The 26,538-nt window shown below is 50.6% G+C and overlaps 1 protein-coding gene across 2 annotated transcripts in view; it reads right to left on the bottom strand.

Moving 5' to 3' along the window:
- The window catches only part of fbxw4 (F-box and WD repeat domain containing 4), a 140,097-nt gene that overhangs the window by 14,433 nt on the left and 99,126 nt on the right, over positions 1-26,538 (bottom strand). The window contains exon 7 of one of the 2 annotated variants that reach the window (XM_041209632.1): positions 12,174-12,314. The exons of the other annotated variant lie outside the window; for it this stretch is intronic. Coding sequence (XP_041065566.1) covers positions 12,174-12,314 — 141 coding nt within the window. The remainder of the gene's footprint in view (positions 1-12,173; positions 12,315-26,538) is intronic. 2 annotated transcript variants of the gene reach the window in all.

Here is a 26,538-nt window from a genome sequence, read left to right as displayed (position 1 = left end):
ATCACTCTGTATCGCACTGCCCTTTCACTCAACGTCGTCACTCTGTATCACACTGCCTTTACACTCACCATCGTCACTCTGTATCGCACTGCCCTTACACTCACCATCATTACTCTGTATCACACTGCCCTTACACTCACCATCGTCACTCTGTATCACACTGCCTTTACACTCACCATCATCACTCTGTATCGCACTGCCCTTTCACTCACTACCATCACTCTGTATTGAACTGCCTTTACATTCACCATCGTCACTCTGTATCACACTGCCTTTACACTCACCATCGTCACTCTGTATCGCACTGCCTTTACATTCACTACCATCACTCTGTATCGAACTGCCTTTACATTCACCATCGTCACTCTGTATCGCACTGCCCTTTCACTCACCATCGTCACTCTGTATCACACTGCCCTTTCAATCACCATCGTCACTCTGTATCACACTGCCCTTTCACTCACCATCGTCACTCTGTATCACACTGCCCTTACACTCACTATCGTCACTCTGTATCACACTGCCCTTACACTCACCATCGTCACTCTGTATCACACTGCCTTTACACTCACCATCGTCACTCTGTGTCACACTGCCCTTACACTCACCATCGTCACTCTGTATCGCACTGCCTTTACACTCACCATCATTACTCTGTATCGCACTGCCTTTACACTCACTACCATCACTCTGTATCGCACTGCCTTTGCACTCACCATCATTACTCTGTATCGCACTGCCTTCACACTCACTACCATCACTCTGTATCGCACTGCCTTTACACTCACCATCATTACTTTGTATCGCACTGCCTTTACACTCACCATCGTCACTCTGTATCACACTGCCTTTACACTCACCATCGTCATCTGTATCACACTGCCTTTACACTCACCATCGTCACTCTGTATCACACTGCCTTTACACTCACCATCGTCACTGTATCACGCTGCCTTTACACTCACCATCGTCACTCTGTATCACACTGCCTTTACACTCACCATCGTCACTCTGTATCACACTGCCCTTACACTCACCATCGTCATTCTGTATCGCACTGCCTTTACACTCACCATCGTCACTCTGTATCACACTGCCCTTATACTCACCATCGTCACTCTGTATCACACTGCCTTTACACTCACCATCGTCACTCTGTATCGCACTGCACTTTCTCTCACTATCGTCACTCTGTATCACACTGCCCTTTCACTCACTATCGTCACTGTATCACACTGCCCTTTCACTCACCATCATTACTCTGTATCGCATTGCTTTAATACTCACTACTATCACTCTGTATCGCACTGCCTTTACACTCACCATCGTCACTCTGTATCGCACTGCCTTTACACTCACCATCGTCACTCTGTATCGCACTGCCTTTACACTCACTACCATCACTCTGTATCGCACTGCCCTTTCACTCAACGTCGTCACTTTGTATCACACTGCCTTTACACTCACCATCGTCACTCTGTATCACACTGCCTTTACACTCACCATCATTACTCTGTATCACACTGCCCTTACACTCACCATCGTCACTCTGTATCACACTGCCTTTACACTCACCATCGTCACTCTGTATCGCACTGCCTTTACATTCACTACCTTCACTCTGTATCGAACTGCCTTTATCTTCACCATCGTCACTCTGTATCGCACTGCCCTTTCACTCACCATCGTCACTCTGTATCACACTGCCCTTTCAATCACCATCGTCAATCTATATCACACTGCCCTTTCACTCACCATCGTCACTCTGTATCACACTGCCCTTTCACTCACTATCGTCACTCTGTATCACACTGCCCTTTCACTCACCATCATTACTCTGTATTGCACTGCCTTTACACTCACTACTATCACTCTGTATCGCACTGCCTTTAGACTCACCATCGTCACTCTGTATCGCACTGCCCTTACACTCACCATCATTACTCTGTATCACACTGCCCTTACACTCACCATCGTCACTCTATATCACACTGCCTTTACACTCACTATCGTCACTCTGTATCACACTGCACTTTCTCTCACTATCGTCACTCTGTATCACACTGCCCTTTCACTCACTATCGTCACTCTGTATCACACTGCCCTTTCACTCACCATTATTACTCTGTATCGCACTGCTTTTACACTCACTACTATCACTCTGTATCGCACTGCCTTTACACTCACCATCGTCACTCTGTATCGCACTGCCTTTACACTCACCATCGTCACTCTGTATCGCACTGCCTTTACACTCACCATCGTCACTCTGTATCGCACTGCCTTTACACTCACTACCATCACTCTGTATCGCACTGCCCTTTCACTCAACGTCGTCACTCTGTATCACACTGCCTTTACACTCACTACCATCACTCTGTATCGCACTGCCCTTTCACTCAACGTCGTCACTCTGTATCACACTGCCTTTACACTCACTACCATCACTCTGTATCGCACTGCCCTTACACTCACCATCATTACTCTGTATCGCACTGCCTTTACACTCACCACCATCACTCTGTATCACACTGCCCTTACACTCACCATCGTCACTCTATATCACACTGCCTTTACACTCACTATCGTCACTCTGTATCACACTGCACTTTCTCTCACTATCGTCACTCTGTATCACACTGCCCTTTCACTCACTATCGTCACTCTGTATCACACTGCCCTTACACTCACCATCATTACTCTGTATCACACTGCCCTTACACTCACCATCGTCACTCTGTATCACACTGCCTTTACACTCACCATCGTCACTCTGTATCGCACTGCCCTTTCACTCACTACCATCACTCTGTATTGAACTGCCTTTACATTCACCATCGTCACTCTGTATCACACTGCCTTTACACTCACCATCGTCACTCTGTATCGCACTGCCTTTACATTCACTACCATCACTCTGTATCGAACTGCCTTTACATTCACCATCGTCACTCTGTATCGCACTGCCCTTTCACTCACCATCGTCACTCTGTATCACACATCCCTTTCAATCACCATCGTCACTCTGTATCACACTGCCCTTTCAATCACCATCGTCACTCTGTATCACACTGCCCTTTCACTCACCATCGTCACTCTGTATCACACTGCCCTTTCACTCACTATCGTCACTCTGTATCACACTGCCCTTTCACTCACCATCATTACTCTGTATCGCACTGCCTTTACACTCACTACTATCACTCTGTATCGCACTGCCTTTAGACTCACCATCGTCACTCTGTATCACACTGCCCTTACACTCACCATCGTCACTCTGTATCACACTGCCTTTACACTCACCATCGTCACTCTGTGTCACACTGCCCTTACACTCACCATCGTCACTCTGTATCGCACTGCCTTTACACTCACCATCATTACTCTGTATCGCACTGCCTTTACACTCACTACCATCACTCTGTATCGCGCTGCCTTTGCACTCACCATCATTACTCTGTATCGCACTGCCTTTACACTCACTACCATCACTCTGTATCGCACTGCCTTTACACTCACCATCATTACTTTGTATCGCACTGCCTTTACACTCACCATCGTCACTCTGTATCACACTGCCTTTACACTCACCATCGTCACTCTGTATCACACTGCCTTTACACTCACCATCGTCACTGTATCACGCTGCCTTTACACTCACCATCGTCACTCTGTATCACACTGCCTTTACACTCACCATCGTCACTCTGTATCACACTGCCCTTACACTCACCATCGTCATTCTGTATCGCATTGCCTTTACACTCACCATCGTCACTCTGTATCACACTGCCCTTATACTCACCATCGTCACTCTGTATCACACTGCCTTTACACTCACCATCGTCACTCTGTATCGCACTGCACTTTCACTCACTATCGTCACTGTATCACACTGCCCTTTCACTCACCATTATTACTCTGTATTGCACTGCTTTTACACTCACTACTATCACTCTGTATCGCACTGCCTTTACACTCACCATCGTCACTCTGTATCGCACTGCCTTTACACTCACTACCATCACTCTGTATCGCACTGCCCTTTCACTCAACGTCGTCACTCTGTATCACACTGCCTTTACACTCACTACCATCACTCTGTATCGCACTGCCCTTTCACTCAACGTCGTCACAGTGTATCACACTGCCTTTACACTCACTACCATCACTCTGTATCGCGCTGTCTTTGCACTCACCATCATTACTCTGTATCGCACTGCCTTTACACTCACTACCATCACTCTGTATCGCACTGCCTTTACAGTCACCATCATTACTTTGTATCGCACTGCCTTTACACTCACCATCGTCACTCTGTATCACACTGCCTTTACACTCACCATCGTCACTCTGTATCACACTGCCTTTACACTCACCATCGTCACTGTATCACGCTGCCTTTACACTCACCATCGTCACTCTGTATCACACTGCCTTTACACTCACCATCGTCACTCTGTATCACACTGCCCTTACACTCACCATCGTCATTCTGTATCGCACTGCCTTTACACTCACCATCGTCACTCTGTATCACACTGCCCTTATACTCACCATCGTCACTCTGTATCACACTGCCTTTACACTCACCATCGTCACTCTGTATCGCACTGCACTTTCACTCACTATCGTCACTGTATCACACTGCCCTTTCACTCACCATTATTACTCTGTATCGCACTGCTTTTACACTCACTACTATCACTCTGTATCGCACTGCCTTTACACTCACCATCGTCACTCTGTATCGCACTGCCTTTACACTCACCATCGTCACTCTGTATCGCACTGCCTTTACACTCACTACCATCACTCTGTATCGCACTGCCCTTTCACTCAACGTCGTCACTCTGTATCACACTGCCTTTACACTCACTACCATCACTCTGTATCGCACTGCCCTTTCACTCAACGTCGTCACTCTGTATCACACTGCCTTTACACTCACTACCATCACTCTGTATCGCACTGCCCTTACACTCACCATCATTACTCTGTATCGCACTGCCTTTACACTCACCACCATCACTCTGTATCACACTGCCCTTTCACTCAACGTCGTCACTCTGTATCGCACTGCCCTTACACTCACCATCATTGCTCTGCATCACACTGCCCTTACACTCACCATCGTCACTCTGTATCACACTGCCTTTACACTCACCATCGTCACTCTGTATCGCACTGCCCTTTCACTCACTACCATCACTCTGTATCGCACTGCCCTTTCACTCACTACCATCACTCTGTATCGAACTGCCTTTACATTCACCATCGTCACTCTGTATTGCACTGCCTTTACACTCACTACCATCACTCTGTATCGCACTGCCTTTACACTCATTACCATCACTCTGTATCATACTGCCCTTACACTCACCATCGTCACTCTGTATCACACTGCCCTTACACTCACCATCGTCATTCTGTATCACACTGCCTTTGCACTCACCATCGTCACTCTGTATCACACTGCCCTTATACTCACCATCGTCACTCTGTATCACACTGCCTTTACACTCACCATCGTCACTCTGTATCACACTGCCTTTACACTCACCATCGTCACTCTGTATCACACTGCCTTTACACTCACCATCGTCACTCTGTATCACACTGCCTTTACACTCACCATCGTCACTCTGTATCACACTGCCTTTACACTCACCATCGTCACTCTGTATCACACAGCCTTTACACTCACCATCTTCACTCTGTATCACATCGCCCTTACACTCACCATTGTCCCTCTGTATCACACTGCCTTTACACTCACCATCGTCACTCTGTATCACACTGCCTTTACACTCACCATCGTCACTCTGTATCATACAGCCTTTACATTCACCATCGTCACTCTGTATCACACTGCCCTTTCACTCACTACTATCACTCTGTATCGCACTGCCCTTTCACTCAACGTCGTCACTCTGTATCACACTGCCTTTACACTCACCATCGTCACTCTGTATCGCACTGCCTTTACATTCACTACCTTCACTCTGTATCGAACTGCCTTTATCTTCACCATCGTCACTCTGTATCGCACTGCCCTTTCACTCACCATCGTCACTCTGTATCACACTGCCCTTTCAATCACCATCGTCAATCTATATCACACTGCCCTTTCACTCACCATCGTCACTCTGTATCACACTGCCCTTTCACTCACTATCGTCACTCTGTATCACACTGCCCTTTCACTCACCATCATTACTCTGTATTGCACTGCCTTTACACTCACTACTATCACTCTGTATCGCACTGCCTTTAGACTCACCATCGTCACTCTGTATCGCACTGCCCTTACACTCACCATCATTACTCTGTATCACACTGCCCTTACACTCACCATCGTCACTCTATATCACACTGCCTTTACACTCACTATCGTCACTCTGTATCACACTGCACTTTCTCTCACTATCGTCACTCTGTATCACACTGCCCTTTCACTCACTATCGTCACTCTGTATCACACTGCCCTTACACTCACCATCATTACTCTGTATCACACTGCCCTTACACTCACCATCGTCACTCTGTATCACACTGCCTTTACACTCACCATCGTCACTCTGTATCGCACTGCCCTTTCACTCACTACCATCACTCTGTATTGAACTGCCTTTACATTCACCATCGTCACTCTGTATCACACTGCCTTTACACTCACCATCGTCACTCTGTATCGCACTGCCTTTACATTCACTACCATCACTCTGTATCGAACTGCCTTTACATTCACCATCGTCACTCTGTATCGCACTGCCCTTTCACTCACCATCGTCACTCTGTATCACACTGCCCTTTCAATCACCATCGTCACTCTGTATCACACTGCCCTTTCAATCACCATCGTCACTCTGTATCACACTGCCCTTTCACTCACCATCGTCACTCTGTATCACACTGCCCTTTCACTCACCATCGTCACTCTGTATCACACTGCCCTTTCACTCACCATCATTACTCTGTATCGCACTGCCTTTACACTCACTACTATCACTCTGTATCGCACTGCCTTTAGACTCACCATCGTCACTCTGTATCACACTGCCCTTACACTCACCATCGTCACTCTGTATCACACTGCCTTTACACTCACCATCGTCACTCTGTGTCACACTGCCCTTACACTCACCATCGTCATTCTGTATCGCACTGCCTTTACACTCACCATCATTACTCTGTATCGCACTGCCTTTACACTCACTACCATCACTCTGTATCGCGCTGCCTTTGCACTCACCATCATTACTCTGTATCGCACTGCCTTTACACTCACTACCATCACTCTGTATCGCACTGCCTTTACACTCACCATCATTACTTTGTATCGCACTGCCTTTACACTCACCATCGTCACTCTGTATCACACTGCCTTTACACTCACCATCGTCACTCTGTATCACACTGCCTTTACACTCACCATCGTCACTGTATCACGCTGCCTTTACACTCACCATCGTCACTCTGTATCACACTGCCTTTACACTCACCATCGTCACTCTGTATCACACTGCCCTTACACTCACCATCGTCATTCTGTATCGCATTGCCTTTACACTCACCATCGTCACTCTGTATCACACTGCCCTTATACTCACCATCGTCACTCTGTATCACACTGCCTTTACACTCACCATCGTCACTCTGTATCGCACTGCACTTTCACTCACTATCGTCACTGTATCACACTGCCCTTTCACTCACCATTATTACTCTGTATTGCACTGCTTTTACACTCACTACTATCACTCTGTATCGCACTGCCTTTACACTCACCATCGTCACTCTGTATCGCACTGCCTTTACACTCACTACCATCACTCTGTATCGCACTGCCCTTTCACTCAACGTCGTCACTCTGTATCACACTGCCTTTACACTCACTACCATCACTCTGTATCGCACTGCCCTTTCACTCAACGTCGTCACAGTGTATCACACTGCCTTTACACTCACTACCATCACTCTGTATCGCGCTGTCTTTGCACTCACCATCATTACTCTGTATCGCACTGCCTTTACACTCACTACCATCACTCTGTATCGCACTGCCTTTACAGTCACCATCATTACTTTGTATCGCACTGCCTTTACACTCACCATCGTCACTCTGTATCACACTGCCTTTACACTCACCATCGTCACTCTGTATCACACTGCCTTTACACTCACCATCGTCACTGTATCACGCTGCCTTTACACTCACCATCGTCACTCTGTATCACACTGCCTTTACACTCACCATCGTCACTCTGTATCACACTGCCCTTACACTCACCATCGTCATTCTGTATCGCACTGCCTTTACACTCACCATCGTCACTCTGTATCACACTGCCCTTATACTCACCATCGTCACTCTGTATCACACTGCCTTTACACTCACCATCGTCACTCTGTATCGCACTGCACTTTCACTCACTATCGTCACTGTATCACACTGCCCTTTCACTCACCATTATTACTCTGTATCGCACTGCTTTTACACTCACTACTATCACTCTGTATCGCACTGCCTTTACACTCACCATCGTCACTCTGTATCGCACTGCCTTTACACTCACCATCGTCACTCTGTATCGCACTGCCTTTACACTCACTACCATCACTCTGTATCGCACTGCCCTTTCACTCAACGTCGTCACTCTGTATCACACTGCCTTTACACTCACTACCATCACTCTGTATCGCACTGCCCTTTCACTCAACGTCGTCACTCTGTATCACACTGCCTTTACACTCACTACCATCACTCTGTATCGCACTGCCCTTACACTCACCATCATTACTCTGTATCGCACTGCCTTTACACTCACCACCATCACTCTGTATCACACTGCCCTTTCACTCAACGTCGTCACTCTGTATCGCACTGCCCTTACACTCACCATCATTGCTCTGCATCACACTGCCCTTACACTCACCATCGTCACTCTGTATCACACTGCCTTTACACTCACCATCGTCACTCTGTATCGCACTGCCCTTTCACTCACTACCATCACTCTGTATCGCACTGCCCTTTCACTCACTACCATCACTCTGTATCGAACTGCCTTTACATTCACCATCGTCACTCTGTATTGCACTGCCTTTACACTCACTACCATCACTCTGTATCGCACTGCCTTTACACTCATTACCATCACTCTGTATCATACTGCCCTTACACTCACCATCGTCACTCTGTATCACACTGCCCTTACACTCACCATCGTCATTCTGTATCACACTGCCTTTGCACTCACCATCGTCACTCTGTATCACACTGCCCTTATACTCACCATCGTCACTCTGTATCACACTGCCTTTACACTCACCATCGTCACTCTGTATCACACTGCCTTTACACTCACCATCGTCACTCTGTATCACACTGCCTTTACACTCACCATCGTCACTCTGTATCACACTGCCTTTACACTCACCATCGTCACTCTGTATCACACTGCCTTTACACTCACCATCGTCACTCTGTATCACACTGCCTTTACACTCACCATCTTCACTCTGTATCACATCGCCCTTACACTCACCATTGTCCCTCTGTATCACACTGCCTTTACACTCACCATCGTCACTCTGTATCACACTGCCTTTACACTCACCATCGTCACTCTGTATCATACAGCCTTTACATTCACCATCGTCACTCTGTATCACACTGCCCTTTCACTCACTACTATCACTCTGTATCGCACTGCCCTTTCACTCAACGTCGTCACTCTGTATCACACTGCCTTTACACTCACTACCATCACTCTGTATCGCACTGCCCTTACACTCACCATCGTTACTCTGTATCGCACTGCGTTTAAACTCACCATCATTACTCTGTATCGCACTGCCTTTACACTCACTACCATCACTCTGTATCACACTGCCCCTTCACTCAACGTCGTCACTCTGTATCACACTGCCTTTACACTCACCTTCGTCACCCTGTTTCGCACTGCCTTTACACTCACCATCGTCACTCTGTATCACACTGCCTTTACACTCACCATCGTCACTCTGTATCGCACTGCCCTTTCACTCACCATCGTCACTCTGTATCACACTGCCCTTTCACTCACCATCGTCACTCTGTATCACACTGCCTTTACACTCACCATCGTCACTCTGTATCATACAGCCTTTACATTCACCATCGTCACTCTGTATCACACTGCCCTTTCACTCACTACTATCACTCTGTATCACACTGCCCTTACACTCACTACTATCACTCTGTATCACACTGCCCTTTCACTCACTATTGTCACTCTGTATCGCACTGCCCTTATACTCACCATCGTCATTCTGTATCGCACTGCCTTTACACTCACTATTGTCACTCTGTATCACACTGCCTTTACACTCACCATCGTCACTCTGTATCGCACTGCCCTTTCACTCACTATCGTCACTCTGTATCGCACTGCCTTTACACTCACCATCGTCACTCTGTATCGCACTGCCCTTACACTCACTATCGTCACTCTGTATCACACTGCCTTTACACTCACCATCATTACTCTGTATCACACTGCCCTTTCACTCAAAATCGTCATTCTGTATCGCACTGCCCTTACGCTCCGACATCACCGGGGTGGTGTTTGGGGGTGGGGGTGGCGGTGGGGGGTGGTGTGGAGATGTTGCGCTCCGGGAAGTAGCCCCGGCTGCAGTTTGCTTTGTTCACTAAATCCACTTTGCCCATTGTTCATGGAGATGGTGATCTGTGTGCTTGCTGTATTAACTGAAGCAGATAACTTGTGTTTTACAGCCATGCAGGTGGCTGGTGAGTGCCAGGCTTCTTCCCTGTTTCAAATTCCTATAAACAATAATTAAGCAGCACGGCTTCACTCTGACCATGTCAGTATTTCAAACAGTAAGTTTGCAATAAAAAGGAATTAAGGGGAAAAAGGATAGATTTCTGAATACAGGAACGGTTAAACATATTCATGACAGTTCCCCTGCAGTCAGCAAGGTCTCAGACTCCAAGCTCCAGTTTATGCTGAGCAAGGTAATCACAGGAGGAGGGGGCATTGCAGAGGGTACAAATGAGGGGAAAACATTCAAACCAGCCGGGGACTGATATTCAGTAATTCATGCTGGATATGCAAGTGTGAGCATGAGTATGAGAATAAAAAGAAAAGAATCCTGTACACACCAGGATTAACTATGATGTCCCGCCCATGAATAATTAACCTAACAGCTCTCAGCGGCTAGGGTACAACACCCTGTTAGGAGTCAGTGACTGGCGGAGAGGATGTTAAGGGGGTGGGCAGAGGAAGCACCATGACTTGGAGGTGATTTTTTCAGAGAAGTGTTCCCCAGTAAGAGGCAAATGGGGCTATTTCTTTCTGTCTGTAAGTTGCAAAGGCTCATTAAAGAGCAAAATCCACTTTACAGGTAGCCAGGGATTAAAGGCAGGGTGTAGCTGAGACAGAACACTTCATATTCAAAGCCTGTGTTGTGCTTAGATAACTGGTCTCAGACAAAATGGGTGTACAATAACAGCTTGTATTTATATAGTGTCTTTACTGTAGTAAACTTTCCAAACCACTTCACAGGATCACGATCCAGCAAAAGCTGACACCGAGCCACATAAGGAGATACAAGGACAGGCAATCAAAAGCTTGACAGAGAGGTAGGTTTTAAGGAGCAATTTAAAGGAGGAGAGAGAGAGGCCAAGAGGTTTATGGAGGGGATTCCAGACCTTAGGGCCCACGCAGCTGAAGTCACGGCTGCCAACGTGCAGTGAAGCAAAGCCAGAATTGGAGGAGCGCAGATTTCTGAAAGTTTTAGGGTTGTTGGAGGTTACAGAGATAAGGAGCTAGAACTGGCTTGTGAACATAATAAATGTGAGCAGGAGTAGGTCATATGGCCCCTTCAGCCTGCTCCGCTCAATAAAATCATGGACCTTGGATCTCAATCCCATTTTCCAACCTGATCCCAAAATCCCTCAATTTCCTTTTATCAGGCGAGGGGCGGACTGGGTTTGGCTCTGATTCCTTCCAGGGGAATAGCCTGTCACTCTCAACTGTTTGAACGTCGAGTTTGACCACTTGGAACAGATACTGGAAGGTGTTTGATGGATGGCTGTGGAAATGTGACCTTCCACCAGTACCTTCAGAAGAGGGAGATCGATCAGAGAAACAGGAAGGCTTGCTTACCTGGTGCTGGCTCGCATATCCCACTGTCTGATGTAGGTATCATATCCGCAGGTCAACACGACTGAGGGAGTCTCATACAGGATATCGAGAACCCCAGCTCCCCGACGAAAGTCTGACCCCAGGCAGCTCTCCAGCTGACCACTAGAAGAGATTATGAGCACGGTATTGATTGTGAGCTAAGAAACAGGTGTTACAACTGCCAACTGCTTGCAAGCAAAGGGAGAACTTGCATTTATATAGTCTTACATAGCCTCAGGATGTCCCAAAGCACTTTACAGCCAATGCAATTCTTTTCATTGAAGTGTAGTGACAAATGTAATGTGGGAAATGTTTCAGCTAATTTTTGCACAGCAAGCTCCCACAAACAGGAATGTGTTAATGACCAGATAATCTGTTTAAGTGGTTCTGATGATCGGTCACAGGCCTGAAACATCTCAACATAGATGCTGCCCATCCTGCTGAATATTTCCAACATGTGGTCTTGGTTGAAGGGTGGATATTGGTCAGGACACTTGAAATAAAACTCCCCTCTTTCAAAGTAGTACAATGGGATCTTTTATGTCCACCTGAAAGGCAGTCATGGTTTACCTGAAAGATGGCACCTCTGACTGTGCAGCCCTCCCTCAATATTGCACTGAGAGTGTCAGCCTGGATTATGTTCTTCTGTCTCTGAAATGGGACTTGAGCCCAGGGCCTGCTGACTCTTTGAGGTGAGGTTGCTGCTTACTGAGCCATGGCTAATGTACAGGTGTTAAAATTGGCCTCAGTTTCCCCAAATTGGGGTTGGAGGGAGGCGTACAGAAGAAATTAGCCAGGTTTTCTGCTCCTGATCACCAATCAGGGTGTGTTAGCTGGGGTCAGGACGGGTTCTGGTTGAACGAACTGCTCATACTTGCAAACTGGGCTGAACCAGGGTATGAACTTTCATGGGGTATCCATTGGGAGCTTAGACCCCAGCGGGAGAGGGGTGTAAAGAATGACAGAATCTCACAGCACAGAAAGAGGTTATTCCACCCATCTTGCCTATACCAGCTCTTCAATTAACTCCCCCTTTAATTCGCCCTCCTCCTTCTCCAGAGCTTTGCAAATTTTTCCTTTTCCAGTATTTATTCGACTCCGTTTTGAAAGTTAGTGCTGCATTTGCTTCCACCTTCCTTTCAGATGGCACATTCCAGATCACAACAACTTGCAGTGTAAAAAAAAAGCATCCTTATCCTTAAATCTGTGTCCTCTAGTTACTGAGTATCGTGCCAGTGGAAGCAGTTTCGCTCTACCTCCCTTTATGGTTTTGAATGCCCCGATTAAATGTCCTCTTAACCTTCTCTGCTCCAAGGAGAACAACACCAGCTTCTCTGGTCTCTCCACATAACTGAAGCCCCTCATCACTGGTACCGTTCTAGTGAATCTCCTCTGCATCTTCTCCCAAGGTTCTGATATCCTTCCAAACGTATGGTGCCCAGTACTGGACAAAACATTCCGGCTGAGGTTTAACCAGTGCTTTAAAATGTGCCAGCAGTACCATGAGTATCCATGGGGAGAGAGGGAAAAGCAAAGGTTGGTGATTGTCAGTTGTCTTTTACCTTTATAGGCAGATCCCTCTTCCATCACCGAAAACATTAAAAGAAAGCAACTCTGCAGGTCTGCCCATGGCCGCAAGTGTTTGCGGAAAATTACAGTTACTACACAACACTGAACAAAGTTGGTGAGAACTCAAACATTCTAAAGAGCCACCTGACTGCACAGACGCAGAGAAAAAAAATGGACACTATTTAATTTGCCTGACCCGACATGCCAGCAGGGCCAGACTTTATTAAGATGGAGACCACACCAAAAGCTGCAGCAGAGCAGAGAAAAAAGGCCAATGCAATGTTAAAAAATAAGTAAACACCTTTGTCTGGGGGAATGGTTTGCAAAAGGAGATTATTAGTTGAAGCATGGTGCTCCCAGATCTAACGGAGTGCCCCAGCACAGACCAAGCAGTGACTAACTACACTCCTCTGATCACAGCTAGCCACACACTGGGGTAGGCCCGTTCCTCACTCACTTTCCAAAGGGAAGATTATGTAGAGTAACAATTTCTTTGTCAATGTTCAATTCTCCCCTTGGACATGACTGTGCATGACTACATTGCACCTCGATACTTTGCCCCTAGCAACCATTTAGAGCAGCTAAGCTGGCCCTAGCAACAGTCTCTTGTAAGTATCCCCCGACAAGCTTTATCGTCAAGTACTTCAACTAATCCTTGACATTAACCTGGAGTGGTGTGTTATTGTGTTGCAGATTCTCAACGTTGGAGGCTGCCCAAACCTATTGTTGGCAGGATTTTAACCCTTCCTGTCCTGTCTTGGCCTGAAGGACAGGAGCATTAGTTCCTTCAACAACAAAAACAACATTCATTTGTATGGCACTTTTAACATAGTAAAATGTGTCAAGGTGCTTCACACAAGTGATTATCCAGCAAATTTGACACGTAGCCACTTAATTAAGTCAACCAAAAGCTTGGTCAAAAGGGTGAATTTTAAGGAGCATCTTGAAGGAGGAGAGAGAAGTAAAGAGCCAGAGAGGTTTAGGGAAGGAAGTCCAGAGTTTAGGGCCCAGGCAGCTGAATGTACAGCTGCCAATGGTGGAGCGATTAAAATCAGGGATGTGCAGGAGGCCAGAATTGTAGGAGCGCAGATACCTGGGAGGGTTGTGGGGGCTGCAGATTAGAGATAGGAAGGAATGAGGCTATGGAGGGATTCCAAAGTAGGTTCTGCTCTCGGGAGAACTCCTCGTCTTGTACACTCTTATGTCCTGCCCATACTGACCTCCACGAGATGTTATTCCCTGGCAGACTGCCTTCAAAATTCTCAGCTTCATCCTCAAATCCCTCCATTGCTTCGCTACCTGAAACTTCTTCAAACTCCTTTAGCTCTACATCCCTGCCCTTTGCTATTCTATTTAAACATCTTTGTCTCATTATCTTTCCCCCTATTTTAAAACTTGTCTCTTTGACCATGAGACATTGAACTATGTAGTATTTACCACACAGAAAAAGGCCACTGGGCCCAACAGGCGTATGCTGGTGAGCCTCCTCCCACTTAATCTAACTCCATCTTCCCCTCTGCAGTCTCCACCTTCTGCATGAATCACTCTGTGAAGGGCACTACATATATGTTAAGTTGCTAATTAGTGGGAATATTCTCTGCATTAAGTTGCTTTTAGTGTTTGTAAACACATTTCCTGCAGTCCATTTAAAGTACAATTTCACCCTTTCGATGCTGGTAACAGACTTGCCCCAAAGATATGTGACTCAAACATTACTAATACTACCAGAGAACTCTGACACCATCCCATTCTGAAACCCCAAAGAGAGGTCACTGTATACACAAGTAAGACACATGGTCCACACCAGTGTATCCCACAGCAAAGTCACAGTGTATTAAATAAGAACCAATGTTGACCAGAACTGCAAGCAGCCATTTTTCATCATCTAGCCTTGCCTCAGTGGGTAGCACTCTTGCCTCTGAGTCAGGGGCATTTTTCCAATGTTCTGGCCAATATTTATCTACAAAGCTGCAGATGATGATGGAACTGAGGATTGATTTGGAAAGTACTGGACTTGGGTTGGGAGGTGGAGGAAGAGACACAAAGGCAGCTGTGAAGATCAACCCAATTGTTGAGACAAAGAAATCCATCAGGGGTCTTTGCACTTGGTGTTAAAGAGAAAGGTGAAAGGGGATTTAAAGATGTAGTTTAGCAAAAAGAAAAGGAGTTGTGGGTTGTCTTCCATGATGGTTCCTGAAGTAATAGAGGGAAAAAGTAATGCTTGGTGTGGTCCAGCCAAATTTACCAATGGACGACAAGACTGGTCATGTGCCAGATGCACTGAAATCTTTGGCTCTCAGACTGAGACCTGAAAGCTGTGTCAAATTAAATGAGAGTAGGGGGGCAGATAAAGGCCAAGAGGAGGGGAAGTCTGGAGTTAGAAACTAAATTAGTTAAGGAACTGGGTGGTGGGGCGATGCTGTTTTCTTTCCCCAAGGCAAAGGATAACACTGGTGGGTTTGACATTAAATAAAGCAACACTGATACAAGGAGGTGGTTGGAGATGGCCACAATCAGTGATCAATACCTCAGAAGGGGTATAAGGCAGGGGTCTGCAATCTGCGGCTCTGGGGTCGGATGCAGCTCTTTAACATTTCATTTCAGCCCCCAAACTTTCCCAGTTGGATCATATTAACATGTCAAATGCTTATATATAAAAAAGAAGTTAAGAAAAGTAGAGCCATGTTTTTATTGTGGGGATAAAAGGCTAATCCTTACGCTGCACGTTATGGTTTCAAATGATTATTCTAACAAAAAACATCATCATGCCTAGAATAAGCCTGTTCGAGTGGTATAGTATAGTTACACCAGGGTTATAGATAATGCCTTTGGAACTGGGAAAATGGATTGATGCTGATGCATGAGAAGTGTAAACGTCACACTGATGCTAACGGGGCTGATCTTAGAGTAAGATCCGGTGATATCGACAGTATTTACGCTCAGGTTAGGAGGGGTGAACCAGCTCCTCTATTTGTTCCACTCCTGGGTTGGTTATAACAGAGTTTGGATTTAAAAATGAGGTGATATTGCCAATTCAATATAGATACTTAACCATATGTAGCTCGGCGTAAGGAAAAAGCCAGTAAGGAAAATGGCAGCCAGGTTCCCCAAGGTAACAAGTGTTAGTTTTATTGCTAAACCTCACTCAGGCAAAGATGCAGAAACTGTTAACAAAAGTTTAAAATGTACAAATATGTCCAATTAGCCACTAATGCAAAAGCAACACATACACAACTCCACCAACATCCCCAACACACACACACACAACTCCACCAACATCCCCAACACGCACACATACAACTCCACCAACATCCCCAACACACACACACACAACTCCACCAACATCCCCAACACACACACACACAACTCCACCAACATCCCCAACACACACACACACAACTCCACCAACATCCCCAACACACACACACACAACTCCACCAACATCCCCAACACACACACACACAACTCCACCAACATCCCCAACACACACACACACAACTCCACCAACATCCCCAACACACACACACAACTCCACCAACATCCCCAACACACACACACACACACACACAACTCCACCAACATCCCCAACACACACACACACAACTCCACCAACATCCCCAACACACACACACAACTCCACCAACATCCCCAACACACACACACAACTCCACCAACATCCCCAACACACACACACAACTCCACCAACATCCCCAACACACACACACACAACTCCACCAACATCCCCAACACACACACACACACACAACTCCACCAACATCCCCAACACACACACACACACAACTCCACCAACATCCCCAACACACACACACAACTCCACCAACATCCCCAACACACACACACAACTCCACCAACATCCCCAACACACACACAACTCCACCAACATCCCCAACACACACACAACTCCACCAACATCCCCAACACACACACACAACTCCACCAACATTCCCAACACACACACACAACTCCACCAACATCCCCAACACACACACACACACACACACAACTCCACCAACATCCCCAACACACACACACACACACACACAACTCCACCAACATCCCCAACACACACACACAACTCCACCAACATCCCCAACACACACACACAACTCCACCAACATCCCCAACACACACACACAACTCCACCAACATCCCCAACACACACACACAACTCCACCAACATCCCCAACACACACACACAACTCCACCAACATCCCCAACACACACACACAACTCCAACAACATCCCCAACACACACACACAACTCCAACAACATCCCCAACACACACACACACAACTCCACCAACATCCCCAACACACACACGCACACCTCCACCAACATCCCCAACACACACACACGCACACCTCCACCAACATCCCCAACACACACACGCACACCTCCACCAACATCCCCAACATACACACACACACAACTCCACCGACATCCCCAACGCACACACACACACACACAACTCCACCGACATCCCCAACACACACACACTCCACCGACATCCCCAACACACACACACAACTCCACCGACATCCCCAACACACACACACAACTCCACCGACATCCCCAACACACACACACAACTCCACCGACATCCCCAACACACACACACAACTCCACCGACATCCCCAACACACACACACAACTCCACCGACATCCCCAACACACACATACAACTCCACCGACATCCCCAACACACACACACAACTCCATCGACATCCCCAACACACACACACAACTCCATCGACATCCCCAACACACACACACAACTCCACCGACATCCCCAACACACACACACAACTCCATCGACATCCCCAACACACACACACAACTCCATCGACATCCCCAACACACACACACACACACACACACACACACACACACACACACACACACACACACACACACACACACAACTCCACCGACATCCCCAAGTATGCAAACAAATAAAACTCTGCAGACTATCATATCTTAAATCTTGGCCAAGTAAAAATTAAAGTCAGAAAAAGATATTCGTGGATTGTCCAAAAGCTCAATTTACAGCTAAAGGGTCACTTTCCAGAGTAGCTGCTGATATTTAAGTTTCTCACTGAAGCACTCTTCACTGGTTTATGCTCTTTTCTCTTGGAAACAATGGTGTTGATTCAGAATCCTCCTTTAAGAACTCTCGGTTTGCAGTGCTGAGGTCTTCTGGTGGCTTTTCAAATCACAAATACTTCAATTTTGATGAGAGTTTAGAGAAAGAGAGAGATGGGGTACAGCTGTTGCTCCTGCAGCAGTCTTTATCCATTAGTTCAAATCCAGTACAGTATATCTGTAGAGCTGGATCACATGACCTCTATGTAGACTCTGTGTCTCCACAAAGCAGCTTGCCCCCCTTTGCAAATGCAACATAGTAGTTGTAGGCTCAGCAAAAGTGTTCTTTTCAATAGAAGGAGCTTTACCTTTCATTATAAACTCATCGATACAAAACTCGGATGTTTGATCAGCCAAGTGTAGATGGAGGTTTATTCCGATCTAACCCATAGTGTTCCCACTTGGAACTAGATTGTGACTGTCCCATACTCAGTTCATGCAGGACTGACAGAGAAAAACTTGCACAGTACTAGTCTACTCTCAAAACCAGGTCCCAAAATGACAAGAACCAGCGTGTTAAATGAATACAGTACCCTGACTCCAAATCAGCACCAGGGCACTGCTCTCCAGCCCTCTACAGGGGCAGTAGAGCAGAGCAAAGGCCAAACCCCTATCAGCTCCAGCTTGCGGCTCCACTCAGAATGCAAACGAGATGGAACATGATAACGGAGATTCAAAGGGAAAGAATGCTCAGTCAACACTTTGAACATCAAAATAAACCCACACCAGCATCACTTACTGAAACTTATTCTGTGATAAAATACACAAACAGACAGGACCGCATAATCACCGCAGGCCATTGAAATAGGGTCTTCCACCTTCCCTCAACTCAAAAAAAGAGGGAAAGACAAAAAGGGCTTAGACGAAATGATGTACAGAAAGAGAGAAACAGGAGGGATGGGCAGGGGGAGAGAGGCAGAATGAGATGGACAGAGAGAGAGACGGGCGGGGGGCGAGGGGGCGGGAGACGGGCGGGGGGCGGGAGACGGGCGGGGGGGCGGGAGACGGGCGGGGGGCGAGGGGGCGGGAGACGGGCGGGGGGCGAGGGGGCGGGAGACGGGCGGGGGGCGAGGGGGCGGGAGACGGGCGGGGGGCGAGGGGGCGGGAGACGGGCGGGGGGCGAGGGGGCGGGAGACGGGCGGGGGGCGAGGGGGCGGGAGACGGGCGGGGGGGCGAGGGGGCGGGAGACGGGCGGGGGCGGCGAGAGACGGGCGGGGGCGGGGGGTCGAGAGACGGGCGGGGGGCGAGGGGGCGGGAGACGCGCAGAGAGAGGGAGGGAGACGGGCAGAAAGAGGGGTGGGTAGAGAGAGAGGGAGCAAAGAGATAGATAGAGTGGGCAGAGAGAGAGGGGGCAGAGAGAGAGGGGGCAGAGAGAGAGTGGGGGGGACAGAGAGAGGGGGATGCAGAGAGAGAGGGGGATGCAGAGAGAGAGGGGGATGCAGAGAGAGAGGGGGATGCAGAGAGAGAGGGGGATGCAGAGAGAGAGGGGGATGCAGAGAGAGAGGGGGATGCAGAGAGAGAGGGGGATGCAGAGAGAGAGGGGGATGCAGAGAGAGAGGGGGATGCAGAGAGAGAGGGGGATGCAGAGAGAGAGGGGGATGCTGAGAGAGAGGGGGATGCAGAGAGAGAGGGGGATGCAGAGAGAGAGGGGGATGCAGAGAGAGAGGGGGATGCAGAGAGAGAGGGGGATGCAGAGAGAGAGGGGGATGCAGAGAGAGAGGGGGGGTGCAGAGAGAGAGGGGGGGTGCAGAGAGAGAGGGGGGGTGCAGAGAGAGAGGGGGGGGTGCAGAGAGAGAGAGGGGGGTGCAGAGAGAGAGGGGGGTGCAGAGAGAGAGGGGGGTGCAGAGAGAGAGGGGGGTGCAGAGAGAGAGGGGGGTGCAGAGAGGGAGGGGGGTGCAGAGAGAGAGAGGGGGGTGCAGAGAGAGAGAGGGGGGTGCAGAGAGAGAGAGGGGGGGTGCAGAGAGAGAGAGGGGGGTGCAGAGAGAGAGAGGGGGGTGCAGAGAGAGAGAGGGGGGTGCAGAGAGAGAGAGGGGGGTGCAGAGAGAGAGGGGGGGTGCAGAGAGAGAGGGGGGGTGCAGAGAGAGAGGGGGGGTGTGCAGAGAGAGAGAGGGGGGTGCAGAGAGAGAGAGGGGGGTGCAGAGAGAGAGAGGGGGGTGCAGAGAGAGAGGGGGGGTGCAGAGAGAGAGGGGGGTGCAGAGAGGGAGAGGGGGGTGCAGAGAGAGAGAGAGGGGGGTGCAGAGAGAGAGAGGGGTGGGTGCAGAGAGAGAGAGGGGGGGTGCGGAGAGAGAGAGGGGGGGTGCAGAGAGAGAGAGGGGGGGTGCAGAGAGAGAGAGGGGGGGTGCAGAGAGAGAGAGGGGGGTGCAGAGAGAGAGAGGGGGGTGCAGAGAGAGAGAGGGGGGTGCAGAGAGAGAGAGGGGGGTGCAGAGAGAGAGAGGGGGGTGCAGAGAGAGAGAGGGGGGTGCAGAGAGAGAGAGGGGGGTGCAGAGAGAGAGAGGGGGGTGCAGAGAGAGAGAGGGGGGTGCAGAGAGAGAGAGGGGGGTGCAGAGAGAGAGAGGGGGGTGCAGAGAGAGAGAGGGGGGTGCAGAGAGAGAGAGGGGGGTGCAGAGAGAGAGAGGGGGGTGCAGAGAGAGAGAGGGGGGTGCAGAGAGAGAGGGGGGGTGCAGAGAGGGGTGGGTGCAGAGAGGGGGGGGTGCAGAGAGGGGGGGGGGTGCAGAGAGGGGGGGGGTGCAGAGAGGGGGGGGGGTGCAGAGAGGGGGGGGTGCAGAGAGGGGGGGGGTGCAGAGAGAGAGAATGGGGGCAGAGAGAGAGAGAGAGAGGGAGTGCAAAGAGAGAGAGAGGGAGTGCAAAGAGAGAGAGAGGGAGTGCAAAGAGAGAGAGAGGGGGCAGGGAGAGGGCGGTTCAGAGAGAGAGAGAGGGGGGAGCAGAGAGTGAGAGGGGAGCAGAGAGAGAGAGAGAGAGAGAAAAAAGGCCAAGACAAAGGGAGAGGGGGGCAGAGAGAGAGAAGGGGGCAGAGGGAGAGAGGGGGGCCAGAGAGACAGATAGGGGGCCAGAGAGTGAGAGAGAGGGGGGAGAGGGGGGAGAGGGGGGAGAGTGGGGCAGGGAGGGAGAGAGAAAGAGGGCTAGATAAAGGGAGCCAGAGAGAGAGAGACCGAAAGAGAGAGAGAAACAGAGGAACAGGCAGAGAGCGAGAGAGAGAGATGGGGAGAGAAGGACAAAGAGAGAGAGGGGGGGGGCAGATAGATTGAGAGGGAGAGATGGAGAGATGGGGGGGGAGATGGAGAGATGGGGGGGGAGATGGAGAGATGGGGGGCAGATAGATTGAGAGGGAGAGATGGAGAGATGGGGGGGGAGATGGAGAGATGGGGGGGGAGATGGAGAGATGGGGGGGGAGATGGAGAGATGGGGGGCAGATAGATTGAGAGGGAGAGATGGAGAGATGGGGGGGGAGATGGAGAGATGGGGGGGGAGATGGAGAGATGGGGGGGGAGATGGAGAGATGGGGGGGGAGATGGAGAGATGGGGGGGGAGATGGAGAGATGGGGGGGGAGATGGAGAGATGGGGGGGGAGATGGAGAGATGGGGGGGAGATAGATTGAGAGGGAGAGATGGAGAGATGGGGGGGGGAGATGGAGAGATGGGGGGGGAGATGGAGAGATGGTGGGGGAGATGGAGAGATGGTGGGGGAGATGGAGAGATGGGGGGGGAGATGGAGAGATGGGGGGGGGAGATGGAGAGATGGGGGGGGAGATGGAGAGATGGGGGGGGACAGAGAGCGCGGGCGAGGGGGGACAGAGAGCGCGGGCGAGGGGGGACAGAGAGCGCGGGCGAGGGGGGACAGAGAGCGCGGGCGAGGGGGGACAGAGAGCGCGGGCGAGGGGGGACAGAGAGCGCGGGCGAGGGGGGACAGAGAGCGCGGGCGAGGGGGGACAGAGAGCGCGGGCGAGGGGGGACAGAGAGCGCGGGCGAGGGGGGACAGAGAGCGCGGGCGAGGGGGGACAGAGAGCGCGGGCGAGGGGGGACAGAGAGCGCGGGCGAGGGGGGACAGAGAGCGCGGGCGAGGGGGGACAGAGAGCGCGGGCGAGGGGGGACAGAGAGCGCGGGCGAGGGGGGACAGAGAGCGCGGGCGAGGGGGGACAGAGAGCGCGGGCGAGGGGGGACAGAGAGCGCGGGCGAGGGGGGACAGAGAGCGCGGGCGAGGGGGGACAGAGAGCGCGGGCGAGGGGGGACAGAGAGCGCGGGCGAGGGGGGACAGAGAGCGCGGGCGAGGGGGGACAGAGAGCGCGGGCGAGGGGGGACAGAGAGAGCGGGCGAGGGGGGACAGAGAGAGCGGGCGAGGGGGGACAGAGAGAGCGGGCGAGGGGGGACAGAGAGAGCGGGCGAGGGGGGACAGAGAGAGCGGGCGAGGGGGGACAGAGAGAGCGGGCGAGGGGGGACAGAGAGAGCGGGCGAGGGGGGACAGAGAGAGCGGGCGAGGGGGGACAGAGAGCGCGGGTGAGGGGGGACAGAGAGAGCGGGCAAGGGGGGACAGAGAGAGCGGGCGAGGGGGGACAGAGACAGCACGCGAGAGAGAGGGAAAAGTAGGGAAGAGAGAGGGGGCAGAGAGAGAGGGAGGGGGCAGAGAGAGAGAGGGGGCAGAGAGAGAGAGGGGGCAGAGAGAGATAGGGGGCAGAGAGAGAGATAGGGGGCAGAGAGAGAGATGGGGGCAGAGGGCGAGAGAGAAAGAGAGGGGGCGGTGGGAGAGAGAGAGAGAGTGAGAGAAAGGGCGGAAGGCGGAGGGCGAGAGAGAGAGGGGGCGGAGGGCGAGAGAGAGGGGGGGCGGAGGGCGAGAGAGAGAGGGCGGAGGACGAGAGAGAGAGAGGGGGCGGAGGGCGAGAGAGAGAGAGGGGGCGGAGGGCGAGAGAGAGAGAGAGACGGGCGGAGAGAGGGGGAGAGACGGGCGGAGAGAGGGGGAGAGACGGGCGGAGAGAGGGGGAGAGACGGGCGGAGAGAGGGGGAGAGACGGGCGGAGAGAGGGGGAGAGACGGGCGGAGAGAGGGGGAGAGACGGGCGGAGAGAGGGGGAGAGACGGGCGGAGAGAGGGGGAGAGACGGGCGGAGAGAGGGGGAGAGACGGGCGGAGAGAGGGGGAGAGACGGGCGGAGAGAGGGGGAGAGACGGGCGGAGAGAGGGGGAGAGACGGGCGGAGAGAGGGGGAGAGACGGGCGGAGAGAGGGGGAGAGACGGGCGGAGAGAGGGGGAGAGACGGGCGGAGAGAGGGGGAGAGACGGGCGGAGAGAGGGGGGAGAGACGGGCGGAGAGAGGGGGAGAGACGGGCGGAGAGAGGGGGAGAGACGGGCGGAGAGAGAGGGAGAGACGGGCGGAGAGAGAGGGAGAGACGGGCGGAGAGAGAGGGAGAGACGGGCGGAGAGAGAGGGGGAGAGACGGGCGGAGAGAGAGGGAGAGACGGGCGGAGAGAGAGGGAGAGACGGGCGGAGAGAGAGGGAGAGACGGGCGGAGAGAGAGGGAGAGACGGGCGGAGAGAGAGGAGAGAGACGGGCGGAGAGAGAGGGAGAGACGGGCGGAGAGAGAGGGAGAGACGGGCGGAGAGAGAGGGAGAGACGGGCGGAGAGAGAGGGAGAGACGGGCGGAGAGAGAGGGAGAGACGGGCGGAGAGAGAGGGAGAGACGGGCGGAGAGAGAGGGAGAGACGGGCGGAGAGAGAGGGAGAGACGGGCGGAGAGAGAGGGAGAGACGGGCGGAGAGAGAGGGAGAGACGGGCGGAGAGAGGGGGAGAGTCGGGCGGAGAGAGAGGGGGAGAGTCGGGCGGAGAGAGGGGTTGGAGACGAGCGGACAGAGAGGGAGAGACCAGCAGAGAGAGAGGGAGAGAGAGCGACAGAGAGAAACAGAGAGAGATAGAGGGGGAGAGAAACGGAGAGAGAGAGAGAGAGAGAGAGACAGGCAAAGAGAGAGATGGGCAGAGAGACAGAGAGAGAGAGATGGGCAGAGAGACAGAGAGAGAGAGATGGGCAGAAAAAGAGAGATGAATAGAGAGAGTGTGAGAGATGGGCATTGAGGGAGAGAGAGAGAGAGAGAGCTCAGTACACACTTGGGAATTCCTTAGCCTACATTATTCAAGTGCTCACTGAGCCTCAGGGATAAAATTTCCCTCCAGCCCTACAATCCTGAGGTACCTGCATTTCCCCAGTTCTGGCCTCTTGTGTATCCCCAATTTTCATGACTTAAATCATTCATGGCTATGCCTTCAGCTGCCTGGCTCCTAAGCTCTGGAATTTCTTGCCTAAACCTCTCCGTCTCTCCACCTCCTTTCCTCCTTTGAGACCCTCCTTAAAACCTACCACTTTCACCAAACATTAGGTTACCTGTCCTAATATCACACTATGTGACTTGGTGTCAAATTTTGTTAATGCTCCTGTGAACCACCTTGGGACATTTTACTTCATTAAAATTTCTCCTGTGCTCACTTCTAAATCTCTTACCTTTAATCTCACCACTAAAGTCCCATGTTACTTCACTCTCCAGTTAGACAGCAGTACAAACCAGCGAGGCCCTGTGGGCAAGTCACATGTTTGGCAGCCCTGAGGTGCATCCCAGCCACATGGCTCAGGAAATGATCACTAACTCTACCTTTAAAGTTCTGCATTTGTGGTAGCCTTCCCAGCGACGATGCAGTCAGGGAAAGATTTCCACAGGCATAAGAGGTGATCTGGGAAGCTTCATCTATTACACAGAATCCTGAGGTGCTACTGCAATTTTCTTTGCATTCCCGATTATAAGGGTTAAGACTTGATTTGAGCCTAAGTAACCCATCATCACAAACAGGAAATAGTTGCATCACACACTGGACTTATCAGCCATCTAAGGGCCCACTGAACCGGAGTAGAAGCAAATCATGCTCAATCCCACGGGGTGCTTAAGACAACAAAGCTGCATCACACCTGGAGACAGTGGGGGATCTTCAGAATGGAACCCTCACTTTGACAAGCAGAACAAGTTTTTGAAAGCTTAGATAAAAACAAAAAAACTGCGGATGCTGGAAATCCAAAACAAAAACAGAATTACCTGGAAAAACTCAGCAGGTCTGGCAGCATCGGCGGAGAAGAAAAGAGTTGACGTTTCGAGGACTCGAAACGTCAACTCTTTTCTTCTACGCCGATGCTGCCAGACCTGCTGAGTTTTTCCAGGTAATTCTGTTTTTGTTTTTTAAAGTTTAGTTTGACAAGATATTTTTGTCAAACTAAGATTTAAAAATTACCTTCTTTAAAACCATTTGAACTTCTTTATATAGAATATAACACCATGTGTTACTGGTGTATTGTTCCTGTATTTATTATATAACACACCATGTGTTAGTAGGTATAACGCCCATGTATAACAGTATTGCTGGTTTTATGCTCCTGTTCGCTGTGCATTTGGAAACCTCCCGAATTCCTTTACATGACACGGCAGTACATCACACTGTGGTCCCACCACATGAAAGCGAGCCCAGCACACTCTGTCGGTAGCCACCAGGATATTCGTGCAATCAGAGCGAGCCATCAAATGTTTTCCCAAAACACCGAGCTTCAGTTAAAGCAGGATCAGGGCCGGCTGGAGACCGAGCGAGGAGACACTGGGCT

The sequence above is a fragment of the Carcharodon carcharias genome, chromosome 17 (genome assembly GCF_017639515.1).
Source record: "Carcharodon carcharias isolate sCarCar2 chromosome 17, sCarCar2.pri, whole genome shotgun sequence".
Taxonomy (NCBI): domain Eukaryota; kingdom Metazoa; phylum Chordata; class Chondrichthyes; order Lamniformes; family Lamnidae; genus Carcharodon; species Carcharodon carcharias.
This window is presented reverse-complemented; position numbering and strand designations above follow the sequence as displayed.